The sequence below is a fragment of the Littorina saxatilis genome, linkage group LG10, assembly GCF_037325665.1.
Source record: "Littorina saxatilis isolate snail1 linkage group LG10, US_GU_Lsax_2.0, whole genome shotgun sequence".
Classification (NCBI taxonomy): domain Eukaryota; kingdom Metazoa; phylum Mollusca; class Gastropoda; order Littorinimorpha; family Littorinidae; genus Littorina; species Littorina saxatilis.
Genome location: NC_090254.1, coordinates 48,193,215 through 48,216,013, shown reverse-complemented (window position 1 = coordinate 48,216,013; position 22,799 = coordinate 48,193,215). Strand labels below are relative to the sequence as shown.

The 22,799-nt window shown below is 39.5% G+C and overlaps 2 protein-coding genes and 1 long non-coding RNA gene across 3 annotated transcripts in view; all 3 read left to right on the top strand.

Moving 5' to 3' along the window:
• LOC138978981 (uncharacterized) overlaps positions 1-22,799 on the top strand; it is an 86,616-nt gene that overhangs the window by 27,637 nt on the left and 36,180 nt on the right. The gene's annotated exons all lie outside the window — the stretch shown is intronic.
• Positions 1,139-13,753, top strand: LOC138978979 (uncharacterized). The gene is made up of 5 exons (XM_070351800.1): positions 1,139-1,230; positions 4,246-4,392; positions 5,765-6,414; positions 9,879-9,984; positions 13,524-13,753. The coding sequence occupies exons 1-5, from the start codon at positions 1,209-1,211 to the stop codon at positions 13,736-13,738; spliced, it is 1,140 nt and encodes a 379-aa protein (XP_070207901.1). The 5' UTR covers positions 1,139-1,208; the 3' UTR covers positions 13,739-13,753.
• LOC138978980 (uncharacterized) lies at positions 14,278-22,596 on the top strand. Its single transcript, XR_011459877.1, has 3 exons — positions 14,278-14,434; positions 15,899-16,019; positions 16,860-22,596. It is a non-coding gene; the product is annotated as an uncharacterized lncRNA (long non-coding RNA).

The following is a 22,799-nucleotide window of genomic DNA, read 5'->3' as shown; positions in this document are numbered from 1 at the left end:
AAGACAAAAACTTGCATGAATTATTTCCAGTTAATCAAAGTGACTACCTTTAGCCTGCCCTTCAAAGCCAAAAACCGGCACGGTTGGCCTTGTGGTAAGGCGTCCGCCCCCTGATCGGGAGGTCGTGGGTTCGAACCTCGGCCGGGTCATACCTAAGACTTTAAAAATGGCAATCTAGTGGCTGCTCCGCCTGGCGTCTGGCATTATGGGGTTAGTGCTAGGCCTGGTTGGTCCGGTGTCAGAATAATGTGACTGGGTGAGACATGAAGCCTGTGCTGCAACTTCTGTCTTGTGTGTGGCGCACGTTATATGTCAAAGCAGCACCGCCCTGATATGGCCCTTCGTGGTCGGCTGGGCGTTAAGCAAACAAACAAACAAAAATCAAAGCCAAAATGAAGTATTGCCAGTCATATTATCATAATTATGACTGGCAATACTTCATTTTGGCTTTATTATGAGTGGACTTACTGCTGTTTGACTTTAGAGGGCAGAGCTAGAATGGACACTTTCCTTCGTCGCTTTGATGCGGATGTAATGCCTTCACTACGGTTCTTGCCAGACACAGCTTTTTGATCTGATGAGGCCCCCACCTGTTCAGTTACACATTAAGTGATTAACATGCTTCCATTTGAAACTTCAAAGTCTTCATCGGGGATTGACGCCCGACAAAAGCTAATTGAAGCCCGACAGAGCGAAGCGACGGAGGGCTTCAATTACTATAGACTTTGGGAGGGCGTCAATCCACGATGAAGACCGAGAAGTTTCAAATGGAAGCATGTTAATGTTATTGTAATTGAATGTCAGTGTTACAGAAGTTCAGCCACTGGTCATGGAAAATTAAAGTGTATTTATTGGTAAGGGAATTTGATAAACTTTTATGGGTTGATCTATGAACATTCCAGATGAAAGTCTTTAAACCGAGTCAAAATTGATGTGAACAAAAACATTCATTACTACAAAATTCTTCAAGTTCAACCTAATAAAACAAAAACCAGCACCCCTTTGTCACATTTGTGTTGGGAACACACTGACCACTAGCAATATCTGCAACTTGATAAGATGGTCACATGGGGGGGGGGGGGGGGTGGACATGCACGTTGAGGCAACACAAAATATTTTATTGTGTATGCTTTTTTTTATCCAGATACTTGCGGCAAAAATGGACTACTACCCTCATTACACCAGAGGTAGGAGGATGAGTGGTCCTCATGGCTTTACGCAATAATTCAGGTAAGAAAAGCTAAGACAAAAACTTGCATGAATTATTTCCAGTTAATCAAAGTGACTACCTTTAGCCTGCCCTTCAAAGCCAAAAACCGGCACGGTTGGCCTGGTGGTAAGGCGTCCGCCCCGTGATCGGGAGGTCGTGGGTTCGAACCCCGGCCGGGTCATACCTAAGACTTTAAAATTGGCAATCTAGTGGCTGCTCCGCCTGGCATCTGGCATTATGGGGTTAGTGCTAAGCCTGGTTGGTCCGGTGTCAGAATAATGTGACAGGGTGAGACATGAAGCCTGTGCTGCGACTTCTGTCTTGTGTGTGGCGCACGTTATATGTCAAAGCAGCACCGCCTTGATATGGCCCTTCGTGGTCGGCTGGGCGTTAAGCAAACAAACAAACAAAAATCAAAGCCAAAATGAAGTATTGCCAGTCATATTATCATAATTATGACTGGCAATACTTCATTTTGGCTTTATTATGAGTGGACTTACTGCTGTTTGACTTTAGAGGGCAGAGCTAGAATGGACACTTTCCTTCGTCGCTTTGATGCGGATGTAATGCCTTCACTACGGTTCTTGCCAGACACAGCTTTTTGATCTGATGAGGCCCCCACCTGTTCAGTTACACATTAAGTGATTAACATGCTTCCATTTGAAACTTCGAAGTCTTCATCGGGGATTGACGCCCGACAAAAGCTAATTGAAGCCCGACAGAGCGAAGCGACGGAGGGCTTCAATTACTATAGACTTTGGGAGGGCGTCAATCCACGATGAAGACCGAGAAGTTTCAAATGGAAGCATGTTAATGTTATTGTAATTGAATGTCAGTGTTACAGAAGTTCAGCCACTGGTCATGGAAAATTAAAGTGTATTTATTGGTAAGGGAATTTGATAAACTTTTATGGGTTGATCTATGAACATTCCAGATGAAAGTCTTTAAACCGAGTCAAAATTGATGTGAACAAAAACATTCATTACTACAAAATTCTTCAAGTTCAACCTAATAAAACAAAAACCAGCACCCCTTTGTCACATTTGTGTTGGGAACACACTGACCACTAGCAATATCTGCAACTTGATAAGATGGTCACATGGGGGGGGGGGGGGGTGGACATGCACGTTGAGGCAACACAAAATATTTTATTGTGTATGCTTTTTTTTATCCAGATACTTTCGGCAAAAATGGACTACTACCCTCATTACACCAGAGGTAGGAGGATGAGTGGTCCTCATGGCTTTACGCAATAATTTAGGTAAGAAAAGCTAAGACAAAAACTTGCATGAATTATTTCCAGTTAATCAAAGTGACTACCTTTAGCCTGCCCTTCAAAGCCAAAAACCGGCACGGTTGGCCTAGTGGTAAGGCGTCCGCCCCGTGATCGGGAGGTCGTGGGTTCGAACCTCGGCCGGGTCATACCTAAGACTTTAAAATTGGCAATCTAGTGGCTGCTCCGCCTGGCGTCTGGCATTATGGGGTTAGTGCTAGGCCTGGTTGGTCCGGTGTCAGAATAATGTGACTGGGTGAGACATGAAGCCTGTGCTGCAACTTCTGTCTTGTGTGTGGCGCACGTTATATGTCAAAGCAGCACCGCCCTGATATGGCCCTTCGTGGTCGGCTGGGCGTTAAGCAAACAAACAAACAAAAATCAAAGCCAAAATGAAGTATTGCCAGTCATATTATCATAATTATGACTGGCAATACTTCATTTTGGCTTTATTATGAGTGGACTTACTGCTGTTTGACTTTAGAGGGCAGAGCTAGAATGGACACTTTCCTTCGTCGCTTTGATGCGGATGTAATGCCTTCACTACGGTTCTTGCCAGACACAGCTTTTTGATCTGATGAGGCCCCCACCTGTTCAGTTACACATTAAGTGATTAACATGCTTCCATTTGAAACTTCAAAGTCTTCATCGGGGATTGACGCCCGACAAAAGCTAATTGAAGCCCGACGGAGCGAAGCGACGGAGGGCTTCAATTACTTTAGACTTTGGGAGGGCGTCAATCCACGATGAAGACCGAGAAGTTTCAAATGGAAGCATGTTAATGTTATTGTAATTGAATCTGACGACAATCTCTTTCCTGCTTTCATGCGGTTGTAAACAGACAGAATTGGTTCTGTTCTGTTCACACACTACTTTCAGTCCACCTACCTGCAAGGGTCAAGTCCCAAGAAATGTCTCTGTATTCCTATCGTATCACTCTGCTCCTGTTTTGTTTTCTTTCACACACATTTTCCCTTCTTTTTTGACGGTTTTCTGGACAGCAAACTCTAAAACAAATTCTTTTCATCACAAAAGCGATCTTTGGAATTGACTGACGTAGTCCGGAAGAATTCATGCATTAACTTACGTCACGTACTCAACGTCATCACTTCGCATACCTTATGGTCTCGGTATTTCGTTGGCCTTCATATTTCCTACTTGTAAAATGACCCTCAAAGCTAACCGAGACTAGTTGAGGCTGTATCAATACGCCTCGCCAGCAGGTTGTTAATGGATTTTTTAGCGAGTGGTTATCGACAATTGTAATACAATCAAGTTTGCTTTTTAATGAAACAGATCCTGTGATTGGTCAGAATGTCCCAACTCATTACAAATTACCGGTGACTAATTGTCGATAGCCACTAGCTAAAAAATTCATTAACAACCTGCTCCGCACACTCGTGAATTACCAAGAGGCTGCAAATACCCACTCGTGGTTTATTTTCCACTAATCAACTCGTGGTCATTGTTTAAGCTCTATTTAATGACCGGTAATTTTTAATGAGTTGGGGCATTCTGACCAATCACAGGATCCGTTTCATTAAAACGCAAACTTGATTGAATTACAATTAACATTAACCAGAAAAGCCTTTTAACATATGATAATTATAAGAATAACTTTGAATGTAATTAGAAAATTGTTTGCCATTTGAAGAATATTCATACCATAAGACTAAATTGTTGAAAAGTGTCAAATGTACTGAAAGTAGATGGCTTTGTCAACTGACCATAAATACAATTGGTTCTTGTGCCTGTTGTATAGGAGCACCTGAAAGAGAAGGAACAATGGAACAGAAAGTACCAGCAGGAGGTCGACAGTCTGTCATTCCGCAACTAGCAGCTGTCCAAACGAGTTGTGGTACTGCAAGAGGAGCTGGAGGCCGTCGAGTCACAGAAGAAAAAACACAAGGTTGGCACATTTCTTTAAAGCAGTAAAGCGGTAATCAAGACACCAGCATTGACTTGACAGATACAGATTTCCTCTTCGTTGAATAGGGTTGAAGGCATGGCTATCATATTCCTTGGTGGTGGCAATTCCGTTCAATATGTTTTTGTAACGTCGTGAAATATATACTTTTCCCATAAAACTAAAAGCTTAGTGTTACTGCGACTTCATTTTATCATACTTATTTTCATAGTGTGGCATTTTTCGGTTCTCGTCTTTGTTTTGCCAATACATTAACCTTTACTTTAATTGTTTAAAGTTTTAACAAAAACTTACAATGGTAGGAACCCAAGAAAAAGTCCACCCCTCTGCTTTTTGAATGTAATCTATACCTGACTAAGTTTCAAATGTACATTAGTATTAGATAGGCCATGAAGCCTGTAAATGCCCCTTCTTGATCTTGTGATCATTTTATTGCTATTTATAGTACAGAAAAGGGAACCCGTAAGATTTTGCCATATTTTGTACTCTTGATTTTCTAAATTACGATTGATACGGTCTGTGGAAAAAAAGAGAAATAATTCCTAGACTTCTTGCGTTTCTACTTTCGGTTCACTCAGTTAGTGTAAAAAAACAACCTGTTACTATGGCCATTTTGAATCTCGTATGAAGTGACTAAACGAGATCAGTTGCGTTGATCAGCTCAAAGCGTGGAAAGCTCAATTTTTATCATGCAAAAACAACAACAAAGAGGTGGATCCTCAGCAGGAGCAAAGAAAAAGGCTGTTCGGGAACAGGAATTCCTTTCAACGTATGTTTTCCAAGTTTGACATCGATAGACACTGCATGTCAAAGCTAGACTCATAGGGATCCTGAAATTGACAACACCAAGAAAAGCCGCTGCCAGCATGAGGAGCATCACAGACTTTGTCTTTTGCAAAAGATCTACCCGAGGAACAGGGTGCAGTACATGCCAAAGCGATGTTATCCGAGCTGATAGTGAAAATGAATTTGTCATTGAGCACAGCAGATGTGATTTTACAAGCTGTCAAAAGTGTGTTTCCTGTCTTAAACATCGCGCAGAAGTCTAAGTGTTCAGGCTGCAAGAAGGCTACAGCAATGATGAAACAGATGTCTAATGACATTAGGTCTTCTCTTAAAGAAAAAATCAACAAAGATTTCCATCTTTTTTTTTTATCAATGACGGTGTGTGCAGCATGTTTGAAATGAATGATTAAAAGTTATGTGGAGTACTCTCATTTTTCTGAAAATGCACGTAGCTTTTTTTTTGTTAAACTCCATGGCAAAATTGAGGTCCCCAGGTCTGTATTACAATATATATATATATGCAACACATGCTTCTATCAGTTAAAAGATATGATTTGTTTTTTATCAGCCTCATCTGGAGATGTACTGGTACCTCAGGCCTCATCTGGAGATGTACCAGTATTGCCAGCCTCATCTGGAGATGTACAAGTATTGCCAGCCTCGTCTGGAGATGTACTAGTATCACAAGCCTTATCTGGAGATGTACCAGTATCACCAGCCTCATCTGGAGATGTACCGCCATCACCAGCCTCATCGGGAGATTTACCAGTATCACCAGCCTTATCTGGATATGTACCAGTTTCACCAGTCTTATCTGGACATGTACCAGTATCACCAGCCTCATCTGGAGATGTACCGCTATCACCAGCCTTATCTGGAGATGTACTGATACCACCAACCTCATCTGGAGATGTACCGCTATCACCAGCCTTATCTGAAAATGTACCGATACCACCAGCCTCATCTGGAGATGTACCGCTATCACCAGCCTCATCTGGAGATGTACCGCTATCATCAGCCTCATCTGGAGATGTACCGCTATCACCAGTCTTATCTGGAAATGTACCGATACCACCAGCCTCATCTGGAAATGTACCGATACCACCAGCCTTATCTGGAGATGTACTGATACCACAAGCCTCATCTGGAGATGTACCGCTACCAAAAGCCTCATCTGGAAATGTACCGATACCACCAGCCTCATTTGGAGATGAACAGGTACGAAAAGCATTGTGATTTTGAACTTACTCACGGGTTACCTCCATTATGAAATTGACCGTTTTTGTTTGTTTATTTGTTGCTTAACGTCCAGCCGACTACGCAGAGCCATATCAGGACGAAAATTGACCGCTTTTATTTTTTAAACTTTCCAGGAAATGGGATTTAGCCACCTCTAGGTCGATGTTGTCAGTCTAATGAAATTGGAGAAAAGGCACCAATGGGTGGCCGAGTGGTAACGCACTTGCGCTCGGAAGTGAGTTCGACCCTGTGTCAGGGCGTTAGCAATTTTCTCCCCCCTTTCCTAACCTAGGTGGTGGGTTCAAGTGCTAGTCTTTCGGATGAGACGAAAAACCGAGGTCCCTTCGTGTACACTACATTGGGGTGTGCACGTTAAAGATCCCACGATTGACAAAAGGGTCTTTCCTGGCAAAATTGTATAGCCATAGATTAAAAAAATGTCCACCAAAATACCCGTGTGACTTTGAATAATAGGCCGTGAACAGTAGGATATGCGCCGAAATGGCTGCGATCTGCTGGTCGATGTGAATGCGTGATGTATTGTGTAAAAAAAATCCATCTCACACGGCGCCTTGAGTCCGAGTCTGGAGATACGCGCGCGATATAAGACTTCATATAACCCATACTTGTCGGTCGCCCTATGCCTAAGTGGAATGTTTTGTATAATGGGAGCTTTAGGGCAATATTTGGCTTTAACACACACACACGTACATATATAGATTGGTTGAATTTAGAATAAAAAGAAAGTATGTAAAAGTCACAACATTCTTACACGTACTCGCATTCACTACCAAGAAACTGTTAATTTTTAGGATAGTTGGACATTAACTACAGTACCTGTGTAATCCAGAAAAACACACAAGATAAGCACATAATTGAGGCAAGTCAGGACCATTATGATGATCTGTGTCAAAAGCATCACATTTATTTTAACACGAATATTTATTGGACCATAGTGGCAGAGTGGGCGGCTTGCAGTCTCACTCAATGACAAAGTTAAGCAATGCCGAGCCTAGGCAAGTACTTGGATAAGTGACTGTCTGAGTTGTACACTGCTGTTAACTTAACGGTTGACCCCTCATGGAGGGCGGTGTCTCACTACTCTTTGGGATGAGATTTTAAACTGAGGTCTATTCAGTATTCTGAGTACATATATGCACTCAAAATCAAGCTTGGACTTGATCCTGACGCCAATGTCCAACTCGGGTCAATGCAACCCGCAGAAACACACCCAGCATGCATCATAGTCTCAGAATAATCAAAATGATGATTGTGGAGACTCAACGAAAGGCAGGTGTGCTTTGGGAAATGATTCTATTGTTATTGCAAATTTGTCTGGAAGCATGTGTCGACATAAGCTTGTATGTCTGCTTGATAGGGAATGGGATCTGGGTTGTCAGTAAAATGAAATTTGAGATTTTAAAAGAATCACCAAACCTTAGGGCGACAAAATATAAGTTGAAAGTATTGTACAATTGGAGCTTTACCTTTAGGACGACATTTGGTTGACCTAACTCCCCTGTAGGATTTAACACAATATATATATGTTATAATTTTGGTCGCCCTAATCAAAAGTATTGTATAATGGGAGCTTTAGGGCGACATTTGGCGAATTGGATCTGGGTTGTTACTAAAATGACATTTTACTTTTTTGAGAATTTTTTTTTCTTTTTTTTTCAGAGTTTTTTTTTTTATACACGTTTTTATTTCTTTTTGGTACATGTATGACATCAACATCAGACAGCAACACTTTTTTGAGATTTGAAAGGAAGCACCAAACTTTAGGGCGAAAGAAAATACGTTGAAAGTATTGTACAATTGGAGCTTTTAGGATAGTTGGACATTAACTACAGTACCTGTGTAATCCAGAAAAACACACAAGATAAGCACATAATTGAGGCAAGTCAGGACCATTATGATGATCTGTCTCAAAAGCATCACATTTATTTTAACACGAATATTTATTGGACCATAGTGGCGGAGTGGGCGGCTTGCAGTCTCACTCAATGACAAAGTTAAGCAATGCCGAGCCTAGGCAAGTACTTGGATAAGTGACTGTCTGAGTTGTACACTGCTGTTAACTTGACGGTTGACCCCTCATGAAGGGCGGTGTCTCACTACTCTTTGGGATGAGATTTTAAACTGAGGTCTATTCAGTATTCTGAGTACATGCACTCAAAATCAAGCTTGGACTTGATCCTGACGCCAATGTCCAGCTCGGGTCAATGCAACCCGCAGAAACACACCCAGCATGCATCATAGTCTCAGAATAATCAAAATGATGATTGTGGAGACTCAACGAAAGGCAGGTGTGCTAAGCTGCCATGGTATTATGGGAAATGATTCTACTGTTATTGCAAATTTGTCTGGAAGCATGTGTCGACATAAGCTTGTATGTCTGCTTGATAGGGAATGGGATCTGGGTTGTCAGTAACATGAAATTTGAGATTTTAAAAGAATCACCAAACCTTTAGGGCGACAGAATATAAGTTGAAAGTATTGTACAATTGGAGCTTTACCTTTAGGACGACATTTGGTTGACCTAACTCCCCTGTAGGATTTAACACAATATATATATACATGTTATAATTTTGGTCGCCCTAATCAAAAGTATTGTATAATGGGAGCTTTAGGGCGACATTTGGTGAATTGGATCTGGGTTGTTACTAAAATGACATTTTACTTTTTTGTGATTTTTTTTTTATACACGTTTTTATTTCTTTTGGTACACGACATCAACATCAGACAGCAACACTTTTTTTTAGATTTGAAAGGAAGCACCAAACCTTAGGGCGAAAAAAAATATGTGAAAGTATTGTACAATAGGAGCTTTAGGATGACATTTGGTCGACCTAGCTCCCCTGTGGGATTTAACACACATGCATATATATATATATGTTATAATTTTGGTCGCCCTAATCAAAAGTATTGTATAATGGGAGCGTTAGGGCGACATTTGGCGAATTGGATCTGGGTTGTTACTAAAAAAAAATGACATATTACTTTTTTGAGAATTTTATTTTTTCAGTTTTTTTTGTTTTTTTTTTATACACGTTTTTATTTCTTTTTGGTACACGACATGAACATCAGACAACAACACTTTTTTGAGATTTGAAAGGAAGTACCAAACCTTAGGGCGAAAGAAAATACGTTGAAAGTATTGTACAATAGGAGCTTTAGGATGACATTTGGTCGATCGACCTAGCTCCCCTGTGGGATTTAACACACACGCATGTATATATATATATGTCAAAAATGGTGTGAATGTGATCATACTTTCTCCAAGTCCTTTTTCAAAAATTGACCCGATATTCCGATCTACTTACAAATACCTTTTGGGGTTTAAATTGTGATGTTTTAGTTTAAATAAAAGTTCCACATGATTCTATGTTCCGCCTTGCAAGAGACATCACATTAACTTAACTGTGAATATTTTGTTTTAGGATGAAGACTACTGTCAGGAGAGTGATTTTGATTCTGATAGCACACCTTCTTCCTGCGATTACCCTATGCTGTCACCACCTGCACAAAGGAAGAAAACTTGCCAAGGTAAAAGTCAATGAAAGAAACTGTGAGAAGTAGTAACTCACTGACTGCGACAATTCATGGTTGACCAATTTACTTAAAATTCAGCTTTCCTGAGCCAGAAACCACAACTTGGTCTATAGTTCAGGACATTTCCTAGTCGAGTTGCAATCAATTATTGTACTATCAAGGAAAAAGTTTCTTGTGTAAAGAATTTAACATGCTATACGGTGTTGTTGCCAGGCCTCGGTCTTTTGTCTGTGACGCATTCCTTTCTGATTTGACGCATTGGACCTAGCCTTGTCCGGTCGATGGACCGATAGTTTTTACGTTTTGGTGGTCAACTGACCGATACATATTCGTACAAGGCGGACAAGGTCTGCAATGAATGGAATGGGAGTTGCAAAGTCGGAAAACAAACCCCGATCGAAATGCTCATGTTTGCTACGAGTGAAAAATGCACTCGGTGCCGACTCTGTGTTTGTCGTCATTGACTCTGTGTTTGTCGTCATTGACACTCGAGGCTGCGTTTACGGAAATACCCGTTCCAGCCGGTGTACCTAATTATCGAAAACGGCGCAAACAGCGGAAATTTCATCAATATAATACTACGGCATGGTAATTTGGACCTATTGTTTTTTTAAAGCCAGGACATTTGGACTTATTGGTTTTTTTTTAGGGAGGTCCAAATGACCTATTGTCTTCTTAGGCTGGCAACAACACTGGCTATACTTTTTCCCACATAAAACAGACTTGTGCCCATTGTGATATGGCCCAAAGTCAGAATAGGTGTCCATTTTTGTGACATACAAAATCAATTTTAAAAATGAACATTTTCTTTGTTTTGAAAATAGAGATGTATTTTAGAGCATAAATACGCAAGGAACAGCTATGATTTAAGAAAACTCATGTTTGATCACTTCACAGATTCAGGTTTAAAAGTTTGCAGGAGTTCATAACTTCACACCGTCACAAAATTTAGACTTGTTAAATCATTGTTGCTACATGTAATTGGGTCTGTTTTAGACATCTGAGCAAATTGCTACAGCAAATTACTTTGCATTTCAAGCAAGTTAAACTTGTTTTGGCCACGCATGATGCAGATGTGAACTCCATTAATGGGAAGTTCATAACTTCACATAATTTACTTTTATTGGTATAATAAATTTAATTTATACAGGCAGGAAACAATTTGTTTTGTTTTTTAATCTGAAAAAGGTGAGCTGGAACATGAAGGTAATTTTTGAAGATGAAGTGTGGAGAAGATTTTTTGGTTATCTGTATTATTTATAGAAATTAATATTGTCACAATTTTTTCACAGCAAATATTGGCATAAGTTATCATTAAATCTACAATTTTGCTGTTTTTGTGCAAAATGTGCTTGAGAAGTACCATCAAAAGGATTTCAATACACCAAAATGTTTGTCTGACTCAAAGAGTTGGCAGAAACTGAAAGTACTTTTAGAATGTCCTAGGAGTTCATAACTTCACACCGTGACATCACAAACTATGGCTAATTCAAACCAAAGTAAGAAAGTGCATATGTCATCTTATTTTCTCTCCAGCTACTCTTTGTAATCAACATACAACTAAGTAATAAAAGTAAAACATTTGTGAAAACAAACGATAACAAAAATCATAAAATGTGAGCGTGCGCATAACTTCACAAGAATTTTTGTTATGTTGGTCTCTAGTACAGTTACTGTATAATATATTTGCAAAACAATGACAAACTGAGAACACAGAGTTATAGTATAGGCTAAAGCTGCACTTATATTACAAAATCAGATTTTAATTGCCAAAATAAAACAAATTGTTTGAAACTTGTGAAAGTTCATAACTTCACATCAATCACACATTTATACTAAAATAACTAACTAAAGTCTCTTGCAAATAATTCTAAACAAGGTTTTGTTACTTAATGATTTACTTAACCAAACTCAGTCATGAAAACTGTTACCGAAATCATTATTTAGTTAGTGTTTATGTCAGCTGACTGTGTGTTCATAACTTCACATCATTTATTTAACTGAAAAGCTACGTACTAAAATCTGCTGGTAAATTAAAATAAAAATGACATCAAACTGTAACAGCCTACTCTGGAGAAGAGCAGCACATCATTTGAGGTAGTGATTTAGTGTAGTAAATTAATTATTGTGTATAAATCATACTCATGGCATGTGTTCATAACTTCACACCGTGGGGCTGAGGGTCAGTTGATGTGAAGTTATGTACACCGTGCAGTCAACACAGATTCATGCTGGAATTATCAAAATGTAATTTTGAGGGTTGATATTCAGAAAACTTCTTACAAAATGTCCAGATAAAGTCAAATGTACTCTTTTGCTATTAACAAGGCATTATTTTAAACACGCCCTTGAAAAATGAGCTTGAGTTATGTGAAGTTATGAACTTCATGACAAAACGGCTAAGTACTTCAGAAAGAAACAGTCAGCAGCCAGTAGATTCTTTTTGTGATGAAAATCATGGTACAGTGTAATTTGGAAACTGAAAATAGTCATTTTACATATATTTTGGGTTTTGACATGAGTTAGTAACTCTCACATAAAAATAGTGCGCAAGACACAGAGAAAATGGCTAACTAAAGCATACTGCTTGACTTTAGTGACAAAAATGGCTTAGTATCTAAATCTAATGTACTTTTATATGCAAAATTGCTGTTCCACTACAACCTTAACTTTCATGGCTAGCATTTAAGGACAAAAAACACTCTCAGTGGAGATAGTAGGAAAGTTCATAACTTTCTCACAAGAATTTTTTATTTCTCAATTACTCAAACACCAATGAATGAACTTGATGCAAACTTTCAGTGTGACTGCTGCTAGTGGATCCAAATGCATTACAAAGCTAGGTGTTCCCCAACCAGTCAATTTACTCTTTTTATAAGGCAAAAGGTTGGAAAGTTCATAACTCTTTTTTCACAAGAAAATCTGCACGTAAACTTCAAACTACTTTTGAACATGCAAAAACAAGTCAAACAACCCTTTTTATGTTTTATACCTCTGCAAAACATACTGTAAAATACTTTTTTACAAAAATATATCAGGTTTCAATCTTTAATTATTATTTAGAGCTGATCAGTGAACAAAAATGAAGTCTTACGGAAATAGTTATGAACTTTCTGTGAAATTTTGTCTCCCTTTTTCTGCAGGCTCACTGACAAAATTCAAAAACTTTGCTTTGTCAAAGGTACATTTGAGTTTTACTGGCTCAGTGAAAAGTCATTCATGACATTCTGTCCCATAAATATGACAGAGTAGACCATGTTTCAATATGCTGTAAGGTCATGTCACAAAAAATGGCCAAAATGTAGTGCTGCTGACTTCAGATAATGGCGACATTTTCATTAAAAACAACAACTGAGCACACAATGTTTCTCTAGGTGTGTACTTCATACTTTTCTTTAGAAGTCTCATTAATCTTTACAAGGATTTTATTTTTCTTTGATGTACAAATCAGGTTAGAGCCAAGGTTGCACAGCTATTTCAGCTGTGGACACCATTTCAGACTTAAGGCCATATACATTGTACTTGTTTGACAGGCATGGTTACAACAAGGCAGCAAAGTCTGGTTTTCTCGATGGCTGGTTGGCACCCCGTTGCCTTGGCACCTCAAGCAATGATGTTGCCAGCGCAGTCTGTGTCTCGCCTTACTTTTCCCAACAATGTCCAGCTTCCCACCGACCTTACTGTCCTTCAGCAGCAGCTCAGGACTACAGGTATGTTATTCTTCAGCGTGTGGCATCACCGTATTTGATCTTTTACCCTTGTTAAATGCTTCTCATTCAAGTCACTGCACAGCAGAACATGCATGCACTTTTAAAACCAGCTTGCTGCACAATTGTTAAGTACCTATTTTATGAAGCAACTGCTTGTTTGCGAAAATGAGTGTGCCTGCATCGATACTACGTGTTTATCACTAAATCAGTGTCTGATAAGACCGTCCATCCGGAGGGTGAAATGAATAGGCTAAAGTTGCTGATGCGACCCTCATTCACATTTCACACTGTTAGACTGTACGGTAGGCTACGGTTCATGTTGGTTAATAAATATTGGCTTCAAATTGGTACCCTTGAAAATGACAGAAGGCCGCCTTACAATTCTTAAACTTCTTGAGTTTCTACTTTTGTGACATGACGTGGTGAGTCTCGTATGAAGTGACGAAACGAGATCAGTTGTATTGATCTGTTCAAAGCGTGGAAAGCTCAATTTCCATCATGTAAAAACAACAACAAAGAAAAAGGCGGTTCGTGAACAGGAATTCCTTTCAAAGTTTGTGTCAGTAAAAAGATGACCTGATTTATTTCTCATCAGCCTCATCTGGAGATGTACCGCTACCACCAGCCTCATCTGGAGATGTACCGCTACCACCAGCCTCATCTGGAGATGTACCGCTACCACCAGCCTCATTTGGAGATGTACCGATAAAACCAGCCTCATCTGGAGATGACAGGTACGAAAAGCCTCGCGATTTGAACTAACTCACGGGTTACCTACTTCCTGAATTTGACTCTCCGGATGACTTTTTAACTTTATAAGCCTGTGATTAAGGTGACCCACAAACTGTTACCAGACACTCCCTGGACTTATATTAAGCCTAGTGCAGAACCGCGCGAGGTGACATGTGACTCATTTCGTGGTGGAGGGTCACATTTTAAGGATTTTTTGCATTTTACTTCAGTATCTGTGTAATCCAGAAAAGACACAAGATAAGCGCATAATTGAGGAGAGTCGGGACCATTATGATGATCTGTGTCAAAAGCACATTGAACACGACTATTAATGGGACCATAGTGGCCGAGTGGGCGACTTGCAGTCTCACTCTATGACAAAGTTAAGCAATTTGAGATTTAAATAGAAGCACCAAACCTTAGGGCGACTGAAAATAAGTTGAAAGTATTGCATGATTAGAGCTTTAGGACGACGTTTGATCAACCTAGGTCCCCTGTTGAATTTAAAGGCACACGCAGCTTCCCGTGAACCATCACAGACACTGTCAGGCTTTTACACACAGTACAAACACCCTTGCATTTCAACACTCACCACTTGAGAACATCGTAGGTGCCCTCCGAAAAGAGCGAGCACTTATGAACGAATTTATTTTTGCGTGGCCAGCCGGATTGTCTGATCAGACAATGGGATGGCTCGTTTTGGCGCTAGACCTAACTTATACTAATAAATTGACAGCTTGTTACACAAATATTCTTAAATAATTCTTTTTGCATTAAGACAAAATCAGTAAAACTCGAAGATTTTAAAGTTTAAAAACTAGCCCTGAAGCGTGTCCTGCAAAACGTGTTTCTCGTAGCAGACGAATGTTCAGCATGTCGCCAGTTTCTTTGAACGGTCAGCCGACACCATTCACTTCGTGTGACTCGCAGCCATTTGTTGCGTTTTAGATAACGTGCCATGGCAGATACAGCGAGTCGCATTGAAATCAAGGACTGACTACTAAATTGTGAGAAAAAAAGGGAAAGTAGATCACATGGGTTCACGATGGCTCAGGGGTTAGATTAACCACGAAAACAGGTGTGTGGTTTACTCGAGCTAAACAAAAAAACTGTGTCATTTAATGCTATTCACTAAATGCTATTGCAAGTGTGTTCGATAAGGTTAGAACTGCTTTTTCATGAAAAGATTTGAATCGTTCTGTAAACCATTTGGGACGGACTGGGGCTTTAACACACACGCATTACAAGTCAAATAGTGTGAATGTGATAATTTTTTCTCCTTCCTCCAAGTACTTTTAGTTTTACTCAAAAGGACCTATGACCAGATTTCCAGATCTACTGACAAATACGTTTTGAGCTTTCATTTGTGATGTTTAGATAAAAAAAAAAAAAAGAGTTTCACATGATGGCATGTTCCGCCTTGCCAGAGACATCACTATAACTTAACTGTGAATATTTTGTTTTAGGATGAAGACTACAGTTACGATCCGGAGAGTGATTCTGATTCTGATGGCACACCTTTTTCAAGCTACATGTACTACTACTCAATGCTGTCACCACCTGCAAAAAGGAAGAAAACATGCCAAGGTAAAAGTCCGTGAAAGAAACTGAGAAGTAGTGACTCTATGACTGCAACCTTTCATGATTTGCCAATTTACCTAAAATTCAGCTTTCCTGAGCCAGAAGCAAGACTTGTCTATAGACTATAGTTCAGGACATTTGCATATGCAGTTGCAATCAACTAGTGTACTATCAAGAAAACAGTTTCGTGTGGACAGAATTGTACATGCTCTACATTTTCCCATCTTTGTTAAAACATTAAGTCAAAATTTGACTAAATGTAAAAAACATCAATTTTGAAAACAACACTGGACAGCAATTAAAAATAGCATTCACCAAAACTGGCAACATGGTCTCAAAAGCTTCCTCACCTCATGTCTGACACATGCATGCACACACACACACACAAACACACACACACACACACACACATACACACACACATACACACACACACACACACACACGCATCTCTGCCTTATGCAGCTTCATTTGTTTCTAAGGAAAATGCTGGGAGTCCATGGTTTCCAGGGAAATTGTATATTTGTGAAACACGTTATTCACCAGTCTTGCAAAGACCAGGCAAAAGTTACTAAATGTTCAGTTAAGCTGCTGCAACATTCCCCCATTTTGAAATTTTTACCATGCTCCTTTTTGTTGTGAACATAAAGATCTGAACCTGGGCTTTTATTTCCAGGAAGCGATCACTTTTCATAATCGTTGATATTGGTTTTGGTTATGCCTAATATGATCACATGGTTATTCTTCAAGAAGCGTTGTTCAGTTTTCATTTTTTTTCTTGGGTAGAGCTGCTTTGATCTTTGAAAACTTTGTAATAGGATTTTTTGCATATTTTGTTTTTTTCAGAAATACCAGACAAACACGATGTACTGCCACCTGCCTCAAACAGACTGCCACCTGCCTCAGATGAGCTGCCACCTGCCTCAAATGGACTGCCACCTGCCTCAGACGGACTGCCAAACATTTCTTCCAAGAAACCGAAACGACCTTGCCTATATTGTGGCCAATTTCAAAGTGTGCTCATCAGACACTTACAAAGAAAACATTCTAATGAAGTAAGGGTTGCTGCAGCCATGAAGCTGCCTGCTTGTTCTAATGCGCAACTTGATTGTGGGCAGGCTTACCCTTTTTAAAATCAAAAAACAAGAAAGGTAGGTTGTTGGAACGTTTGTTATTGGATTTACATTAACATAAAACGTTTTAAGAGAACAGCCTTCCTTCTGTATGTTTTTGCTCATTGAACACCTTTGATTTCACCAACTCTTTTTATATTTAGTCAAGTTTTGACTAAATATTTTAACATCGAGGGGGAATCGAAACGAGGGTCGTGGTGTATGTGCGTGCGTGTGTGCGTGCGTGTGTGTGTGTGTGTGTGTGTGTAGAGCGATTCAGACTAAACTACTGGACCGATCTTTATGAAATTTGACATGAGAGTTCCTGGGTATGAAATCCCCGAACGTTTTTTTCATTTTTTTGATAAATGTCTTTGATGACGTCATATCCGGCTTTTCGTGAAAGTTGAGGCGGCACTGTCACGCCCTCATTTTTCAACCAAATTGGTTGAAATTTTGGTCAAGTAATCTTCGACGAAGCCCGGACTTCGGTATTGCATTTTAGCTTGGTGGCTTAAAAATTAATTAATGACTTTGGTCATTAAAAATCTGAAAATTGTAAAAAAAAATAAAAATTTATAAAACGATCCAAATTTACGTTTATCTTATTCTCCATCATTTGCTGATTCCAAAAACATATAAATATGTTATATTCGGATTAAAAACAAGCTCTGAAAATTAAATATATAAAAATTATTATCAAAATTAAATTGTCCAAATCAATTTAAAAACACTTTCATCTTATTCCTTGTCGGTTCCTGATTCCAAAAACATATAGATATGATATGTTTGGATTAAAAACACGCTCAGAAAGTTAAAACAAAGAGAGGCACAGAAAAGCGTGCTATCCTTCTTAGCGCAACTACTACCCCGCTCTTCTTGCCATGAGCGGTGGACTGACGATGCTACGAGTATACGGTCTTGCTGAAAAATGGCATTGCGTTCAGTTTCATTCTGTGAGTTCGACAGCTACTTGACTAAATATTGTATTTTCGCCTTACGCGACTTGTTTCTTCTTGTCACTGAGCTCTGACCGGTACGGTTGGCCTAGTGGTAAGGCGTCCGCCCCGTGATCGGGAGGTCGTGGGTTCGAACCCCGGCCGGGTCATACCTAAGACTTTAAAATTGGCAATCTAGTGGCTGCTCCGCCTGTCGTCTGGCATTATGGGGTTAGTGCTAGGACTGGTTGGTCCGGTGTCAGAATAATCAGAATAATGTGACTGGGTGAGACATGAAGCCTGTTCTGCGACTTCTGTCTTGCGTGTGGCGCATGTTATATGTCAAAGCAGCACCGCCCTGATATGGCCCTTCGTGGTAAAACGCTGGCAGTTTCTTTGTTTTTGGATTTACCCTTTTTAACGCAAGAATGGATGGTGAACCAGCCAGACTGACACTGTGTGAATGGCAAGAAGCAGAAAGCAATCATTGGGTGGTACTGGTTCAATCTCGGCAGCTAAACTAAAGAGTATGTGTGTATGTAAAATCACCCATGACAGATGTGTACTGGTTCAATCTCGGCAGCTAAACTAACGAATATCAAGTATGTGTTTTGAAAATCGTTGTCAGTATCGGATAAAGGAGAATTTCACTTGAGACTCGACCGAGGCCTGGTTTGTGTTATTATGCAAGGTCCGGTACTATGAACAAATTTGGTCAAATCCACTACAAATGTATGCGTGTTTGGCTTATTTCATAGAGTAAAAAGTTCACGCACTAAACATTTTATGTTGACCGACAAAAGTGTGCCACGTACACTCTAAATATTTGGACGCCAGATACCTCTGCAATGACCGGAACAGAGCTGAGCAGAAAATGCAATCAGGTGTTCTATCTCAGACTAATCAAAGCAGTCTGACACAAGCCTGATCACTTGGATCGTCACTAATCTATTCAAGAGTTCTGCATTGCCCATTATCTCCCATTCAAACCCTCTTTTGTACTGTGAGTTAGTAATCGCTGAACGATCGCTGTTAATGTTATAGCGATACTGGTGAAAACGAAATGTAATATTTTGAGTGCATGCAGTAATTGAAGGGCGCACAAAGCATGTGACTACCCTCCAGTGACTGCACTCATAACCTTTTGAGATGAGTGGTTGTAAGGTATTATAATAAGACTTCCTCTCCACAATACAAGTGCCTGTTGTTGTTATTCATGTTCAATTGATGGGAAGCTAATTCTGGAGGATAAATAGAAAACAATTAAGCTTTTTGAGTCACTTGAGAAAATGTGACTCTATGTAATCGGTCAGTGTTAGTCTGTCCGGCCGGCCGTCCGTAGACACCACCTTAACGTTGGACTTTTCTCGGAAACTATCAAAGCGATCCGGCTCATATTTTGTTTAGTCGTGACCTCCAATGACCTCTACACTTTAACGATGGTTTCGTTGACCTTTGACCTTTTTCAAGGTCACAGGTCAGCGTCAAAGGAAAAATTAGACATTTTATATCTTTGACAAAGTTCATCGGATGTGATTGAAACTTTGTAGGATTATTCTTTACATCAAAGTATTTACATCTGTAGCCTTTTACGAACGTTATCAGAAAAACAAGGGAGATAACTAGCCTTTTCTGTTCGGCAACACACAACTTAACGTTGGGCTTTTCTCGGAAACTATAAAAGTGACCGGGCTCAAATTTTATGTGAACGTGACTCATTGTGTTGTGAATAGCAATTTCTTCCTGTCCATCTGATGCCTCATATAATATTCAGAACTGCGAAAGTGACTCGATCGAGCGTTTGCTCTTCTTGTTTAATAGGTTACAATAATGTCATCATTTATTTCTCATTGAAAATTTCAAATCATTTTATATCATTTTGCTTTAAAAGTTGTCAGTCGTGTCTTGAAATCGATGACATTTGTTTTATGTTTTGCTTCTAATACTGAGTTCTAATGACAGAGTAAATATAGCATTGTAATTTGTAATACCATGCACAGTTCAAACTGTCAATCACGCTCCTTCCCAGTTTGTGATATGTATGTACATGAATTCTGTAAGTGGTCAATTTGTGTGTGGCATTGATCAACATTGCAAACAACACAGTTAATCTATGCTATCATGTACATCAAAATAATTTCAAAGAACTGTTCTCTGTTTTAATCTGTATTTGTTTCACTTCTCTGGGGTAAATTAGTTCCCCAATAAATCCTGTTGCATTGTAAATGCATGCCATTTATTTTCTTCTGTCTTGACTTTATTTTGCCAAAAATGTTATGCTTGGAAGAGCATGTTATACAGGGCCGTAGTCAGTATGTGTCTGTCAATAATCTCTCATCTCCTCCATCTCCTCTCTGTTTCGGCGTTCCCCAGGGATCAGTTCTAGGCCCAGTTTTATTTGTACTATACACCACTCCTCTCTCTGCCGTCATCAAGCAACACGCAGTCAATCACTACCTCTTTGCAGACGACACACAACTCCAACAAGCATGCAAGCCTACAGAAATCCAAGCGGTGACGCACACTCTCCAAAACTGCACTTCAGATATTAAATCATGGATGACAAACAATATGCTCAAGTTAAATGATGACAAGACTGAATTTCTTCTTTTCTCTGGAGCTTCCTCTTCGACCACTTTCCTTCCAGCCTCCATCACAGTAGGTTCTAGTGACATTTCTCCCTCTGATAGTGCTAGGAATCTTGGGTTCATCATGGACTCCCACCTCTCAATGAAACAACACATCAAAAAAGTCTGTCAGACATGTTACTTTGAGATCAGAAGAATAGGTTCCATAAGAAAATTTCTCACTGTTGATGCCACTAAAACTCTCGTTACATCCTGCATTCTGTCCAGATTAGATTACTGCAACTCCCTTCTCATAGGCTGCCCTGACTCCACTCTCCAACCCTTGCAAAAAGTACAACACTCTGCTGCACGTCTCATTTTCAGAGCACAGCATCGACAACCCTGCACTCCTCTCATGAAAGAACTTCACTGGCTTCCTGTATCTGAACGTATTAGGTATAAAGCTGCCTGCTTCTGCTACAATATCATCTCTGAATCGGCACCTGCCTATCTTTCTGAACTGGTCTCTCTCTACACTCCCTCTCGCACCCTTCGTTCTTCTGATGATGCTCGACTTCTCTGTCAAGGTCGCTTTAAACGCAAGGCTCATGGCTTCCGCACGTTTTCGTATTATGGACCTCAGTTATGGAATTCACTCCCCTTTCAATTACGTCACTCTCCATCCATTTCATCTTTTAAGTCCAATTTGAAAACTCACTTGTTCCAACAACACTACGGATAGTTCCTTAGTATAGAGTCTGGGGATGTGAGATGTGCATGATGTGTTGTTTGAATCTGACAGTGATTGTATGAATTTTGTATACATGTATTGTTGTCACGCGCTTTGAACTTCTGATAAGGCGCTTTATAAATGCCCGTTATTATTATTATTATTATTATTATAAGAGGGCTTAGTAACTCTCTCCAAAAGGCCACTGGTTCTGATTCTACTCAATTACGATTGTTTTCTTGATAGTGTACATTTGATTGAAATTTTAACTAAAATTTGTTGTTTCTGTGCTTCATTAATCTTCTTCAATTTGAGGTATCTTGGTGTAGCTTGTGTGTTTATGACATCATTTCTGCCCTAACATTTACAATGATTTCAACATAAAAGATAACTTAAACATACTAAATATGGATCTCTATGTTGTTAATGATTAGGTGAAATGTAAGACTACCAAAATATGTGTGCCATAATTCTGCACACGATATTTTTTCTTTCAAACAAATCATTGGTAATCTGAACCGTACACTTGCAAGTGGTCAAATTACTTTTTTGTGTTCTCAAATTGTTTCATGGCAGAGATTTAAAAAGACCTCAATTAGTGTACTGTAAACTATAGAGCATTTATTGTGATCTTAGCAGACTTTCACTGTGCTGTTCTGGAAAGAACGTCGGCAAGACTATTGAAAGCATTCTGCATTTAGAACATTGACAGATCATGCAGAACACACTGAGAGCCCATAACAGCTTACTTTTTCAGTTCATTCAGCACACAAAAGATGATCACAGCAGCTAACTCTCAAAACAGAACATTTGAATGCCGTTCTCAAACTGTTTCAAATAAGTGAGTGTGTGCAATTCTCATCATGTTCATTTAGAGTGTAGTTGGGCCCCAGATCAATCCAGCATTGAGTGCATTTCTGCCATTACCTGAAAACAATAGACCTTTTGCAAGTGTATTCTTTGCAAGAACTTTATTCTTGTACATACTTGTAAGTTGTCTTTTTTTCCCGTTTTTGTTACCCTCTACAGAGAGGTCCCACTCGCAACTCTGTACGACATCCCTTTTGTCAAATCTCCCTTACTGAACAAAGTATAGTAGGTTTTGGACTCGAACAATATGGTAAGTGTAGGGAAGCGATTTAAGAACAAGTGCGCACATTAAAACATCATTGCTGAAGGTGTATGTGTATAATTTTATTCTTGTTTTTGACAAATAAATGAGCTGTTGAACAAATACACATTCGTTGACTTATCGCAGTTTGCATTGTATGTGTTAATGTGTGTATATGTACATCCTGTTATATGTTTTTCTTCTGTGATGTACTTTGCTTACATCTGCCTGTTAACATTACAACAAGGCATTCCTATTGATATGTTTAAATTTTGCAAACAGTGACCTTTTATTTTTGACTTGGGAACAACACTGATGAAAGCATCTA

Bases quoted from the DNA above. Each gene is read 5' to 3' on its own strand.
- LOC138978979 (XM_070351800.1), top strand. From the start codon at position 1,209: ATGGCTTTACGCAATAATTCAG. The intron at 1,231-4,245 runs GTAAGAAAAGCT...CCTGTTGTATAG, and splicing joins GGCTTTACGCAATAATTCAG to GAGCACCTGAAAGAGAAGGA. The intron at 4,393-5,764 runs GTTGGCACATTT...GTTTTTTATCAG, and splicing joins CACAGAAGAAAAAACACAAG to CCTCATCTGGAGATGTACTG.